The sequence below is a fragment of the Lutra lutra genome, chromosome 16 (assembly GCF_902655055.1).
Source record: "Lutra lutra chromosome 16, mLutLut1.2, whole genome shotgun sequence".
Lineage (NCBI taxonomy): Eukaryota > Metazoa > Chordata > Mammalia > Carnivora > Mustelidae > Lutra > Lutra lutra.
Genome location: NC_062293.1, coordinates 46,950,637 through 46,955,161, shown reverse-complemented (window position 1 = coordinate 46,955,161; position 4,525 = coordinate 46,950,637). Strand labels below are relative to the sequence as shown.

The window sequence follows — 4,525 nt, the reverse complement described above, 5'->3', positions numbered from 1 at the left end:
ACCTGAGGCTGCGCTGACCCCACCTGGGCTTCACCTAGTTAAGCCTCTGGAGCGATGTCCCTCAGCGGAACAGATTTTTAAAAGTCCCGATTTTGTGCTCCGTTGCTCCTCCGCTCGCCGGGAGCCGGCCCCTCCCCCCGCGGTCTATCTTCCCGTCGCTTTGGATTCACTTCTCCGCCAGTCCTACCTTGCAGAAAGTGGTTGATTTTCTGTTTCTAGAATTGCTGTTCTTCTTCTCTTCAATCTCCCGTTGGATTTGTAGGTGTTTGCAATCTTTAGATAAGCTATTTAGCTGATCTCCTGCTACCCGAAGTAGTCTCAGCCTGCTACTTCTCCGCCATCTTGACTCCTCCCCGAATGTTAACATTTTTATGAGTAGATTTATTTGCTGGTGACGTGGATGGCATTGTTTCACATTACATATAATACATATATGTATTTTATATATATATATGCATAATATAAATATAACTTTTTTAAATTTATGTAATCTTTACACCCAACATGGTGCTTGAATTCATGACCCTGCAATCAAGTCACATACACTTCTGACTGAGCCAGCCAGGCATCCCTTTCACAATATATTAAACTTATTTGTATTTATTATTTCTTACATATAATAATAATAATAACAATAAATATTTCTTGTGTAGTTACTGCAGGCCACCAGCTCTTTATTACTTCATTTTATTCTCACCCTGACCCATTTTTCACATAAAGAAATAGAATATAAAAAAGCTCAGCTACTGGCTGGGGGTTAACAGAAAGTGTCAGACCTCAGATTTAAATTGTTTTCAAATCCCGTTTTATTTCTAATGTCATTTTAGTCAATTGTTAAAGGTTTCCCAGATAGATCATCTTCTCAGTAAATAATGATAATTATTCCATTTCCTTTCTAATACTTTTACTTTCCCCCTTGTCCAATTGTATAAAATCAATTTCTTATACTGCATGCACTTGTTTTAAATATCACTTAAATCTATACAAAATCATAATATACCACATGAGTCTTTAAGCATTTCAAGAAAATTGTAAGATGGTATGATTTAAAATAAGACATGGACATTATTCCATATTGAGTATACTAGATTAGAAGTTGCTGGAATGACTGAGTTGCATAAAAATTTTCCATGTTATGCCTTTATATGTTATTGCATTGTCTTATATCCAAAAAAAATTATAAAATTTAGCCTAAGATACTTTTAATGCTAAGAAAACAGTTGATTTTGCTTATTTGGATGTCCTTATTCAATTAAGGGTATTTGTTGGTGCTGATGTTTCAGACAGTTGGGGAAATGGATGGAAGCAATCACAGTGGAGTCTCTGAGTTTCTGCTCCTGGGGATCTCAGACAGTCCTGAGCACCAGCGGGTCCTGTTCTGGATGTTCCTGTCCATGTACCTTGTCACAGTGGTGGGAAATGTGCTCATCATCCTGGCCATCAGCTTTGATCCCCACCTGCACACACCCATGTACTTCTTCCTGGCCAACCTCTCCTTCACTGACCTCTTCTTTGTCACCAATACAATCCCCAAGATGCTGGTGAGCCTCCAGTCTCAGAACAAAGTCATCTCCTATGCAGGGTGTCTGACACAGCTCTACTTCCTAGTCTCCTTGGTAGCCTTGGACAACCTCATCCTGGCCACAATGGCATATGACCGTTATGTGGCCATCTGCCGCCCCCTCCACTACACCACGGTCATGAGCCCTAGGCTCTGCATTTTGCTCCTCACCTTGTGTTGGGCACTTTCTATTTTTTATGGCCTCACCCACACCCTCCTCATGACCAGGGTGACATTCTGCGGTTCCCAGAAGATACACTACATCTTCTGTGAGATGTATGTCCTGCTGAGGCTGGCATGTTCTAACACTCAAGTGAATCACACAGTGCTGATTGCTACAGGATCTTTTTTCTTCCTTGCCCCACTAGGGTTCATGATCATGTCCTATGTCTGGATTGTCAGAGCCATCCTCCGAATACCCTCAGCCTCTAGCAAGTACAAAGCCTTCTCCACCTGTGCTTCCCATTTGGCTGTGGTCTCCCTCTTCTATGGGACCCTTTGTATGGTATATCTGCAGCCCCTCAAAACCTACTCCATGAAGGACTCAGTAGCTACAGTGATGTATGCTGTGGTGACCCCCATGATGAACCCTTTCATCTACAGCCTGAGGAACAAGGACATGCATGGGGCTCTGGGAAGGCTTCTCTTAGGGAAAGCCTTTCAGAGGTTGACATGAGTTAAGTTTGGAAAGGGCATTCAAGTAGAGACTGGGAATTTCCTTCACCATGGGCAAGACATTACCCTCTGGGGGATACAGGAGAGTTTAGTACATAGCACCAACTCAGAATGAGCTCATATACCTGCGATGAAGAAAAGAAATGTATGCATAATCCAATGTCCACCAAACAATGGAAACCTTGGCAATAAATAAGGTCACTAACACTAATACTAAAAGTTTGCAAAATCAAATCCTTCAACTTGCCTAACACAGGACCAAAGTCCCAGCCTTATCCAGACATTCCCAGTTAGGACCTAATGGGGTCTGTTATGTTCTCTAGCACACATCCACTCAGAGTCTCTGAGCTCTGAACTTCTCTAAAGAGCCTGCTTCCTGCAAGCGTTTTATGGAAGACAACTTGCATCAATCCACTGTAGATGTCCTGGGTAATGCCACCCCTTACCTGAAGCTCTGCTGGGCACAGCCCCCATTGCTTCAGTTCTGATCCATAGTCCCTCTGGACACAACCACTGATGTCCAGGCAGAAATGGCAAGAAATCCCTTTCTTTTGCTCTGGTGAGATATTTTTCCTTTGGGCCTCATAACAATACTATTTCTCTTGCCTTTTTCCTGCATTCCTTCTCCCTGAGAGGAGTCAGGCTGTCTTTGGAAAAGTTCATCCTGTCCTTTATTTCTGTAGTTCCTTACCTCTCATCTTCTTCATTCCCTCAAAACAAAACTCTCAAGCATATCAACATATGCTCATGACAGGAGTTGTGGTGTAAGCAGAAAAAGGGGAGCAGGTAACTGTGAGACCCAAACCCTACTTAGGTTCTACAATTCTGACAGAAATTTTGGTGTGTGTGTTTTTTCCAACAACACCAAGCAATTCTCTGATACCAGCTGTATATCCTACAATTCAACTCAATTCTGACACTATCTACCTGGAGATAGAATCAAATCTCACAGCTTAAGGGTTCAGTCCTATAAGACTGCCCTCACCCCATTTCAGACACCAATTGAAGTCCAAATTGTCACCTGTGTTTCTGACTGACCAGCCAATTGGAGGTTTTCAACAATCCCCTCCTTGGGATGGATTAATTTTCATGAATAGCTTATGGAACTAAGAGAAACATATTACTTAGTAGATTACTAATTATTATTCAAAAACAACCAGATGAAAGGGATCCATAGAACAAGATATGTGGGAAGGGGCATGGAGCTTCTATTCCCTCCCTGCATACACCTCTCCCCAAATTTATATGTGTCACCAACCCAGGAGCTCTCTGAAACCCATTCTTTTAGATTTTTATTGAAGCCTCTTTACATAGGTGAGATTGATCAAATCACTGTTGATTGCCCCTCTCCACAGGTGGGGATAGTGAGCAGCAGTGATAAAACTGAAAATTTCAACACTCCAATCACATGATTGGCTACCCTGGAAATTTACATTGCAATGCAGCAGGGAAAAGATAAGCATTTCAATAAATGGGGCTGGACATTTGGATATCCAAGTTGTATATCCAACTTTTGGAAGAAAAAACATCTTCTTAAAAAATTTTATTTATTTTTCAGAGAGAGAGAGAGAGAGAAACAACTTGAGCAGGGAGATGAGGAGAGAAAGGGGAAGAGAGAATCTCAAGCAGATTCCTCACTGAGCAAAAAGCCTCACATGGGGTTTGATCTCACAAATCTGAGATCATGACCTGAGCCAAAACCAAGAGTCAAACACCCAACCAACTGAGCCACCAAGTGTCCCTAGGGGAAGAATAAAAAGTCTTGATCTCTCCCTCACCTGATATAAAAATCAAGTCTAGATTGACAGCAGATCTAAATGTGAAAGGTAAAACCATGTATCTTTTAGAGGAAAATACAGAACAATATTGGCAAAGATTTAGCAAAGATTCTTAAGCAATATATAAACAATACTAAGTATAAATTAAAAACTGATAAATTGGAGTATTTAAAATTAAAATATCCTGATTCACAGAACCCATCATTAGCTGAATGAAAGACAACCACAAAGTTGAAGATGTTACTACATACATCTGACAAAGGACTTCTAAACAAAACACATAAAGAAATCCTATAAATCAACATGAAGGGGACAGGAAACCCCAATAGAAAAATGGGTACAAGACTTGAAGAGATAATCTACACAAGAGAATATACCTGTGGAAAATAACCACAAGAAAAGATAGATGCTTAACTTCCTTCGTCAGAAAAGGCATGCAAATTAAAACCACAGTAAGATACCACATACCCACAAAAAAGCTCCAATGAGAAGGATGGAAAATACCAACTCA

General features: G+C 40.8%; 1 protein-coding gene across 1 annotated transcript; it reads left to right on the top strand.

Moving 5' to 3' along the window:
* Positions 1-1,265: 1,265 nt before the first annotated feature.
* On the top strand, positions 1,266-2,237 carry LOC125087630 (olfactory receptor 1D2-like). Its single transcript, XM_047708121.1, has one exon. It carries the CDS (start codon positions 1,275-1,277, stop codon positions 2,235-2,237), a length of 963 nt encoding a protein of 320 aa, XP_047564077.1. The 5' UTR covers positions 1,266-1,274.
* The last annotated feature ends 2,288 nt before the right edge of the window (positions 2,238-4,525 follow it).

Bases quoted from the DNA above. Each gene is read 5' to 3' on its own strand.
- LOC125087630 (XM_047708121.1), top strand. From the start codon at position 1,275: ATGTTTCAGACAGTTGGGGAAATGGATGGAAGCAATCACAGTGGAGTC.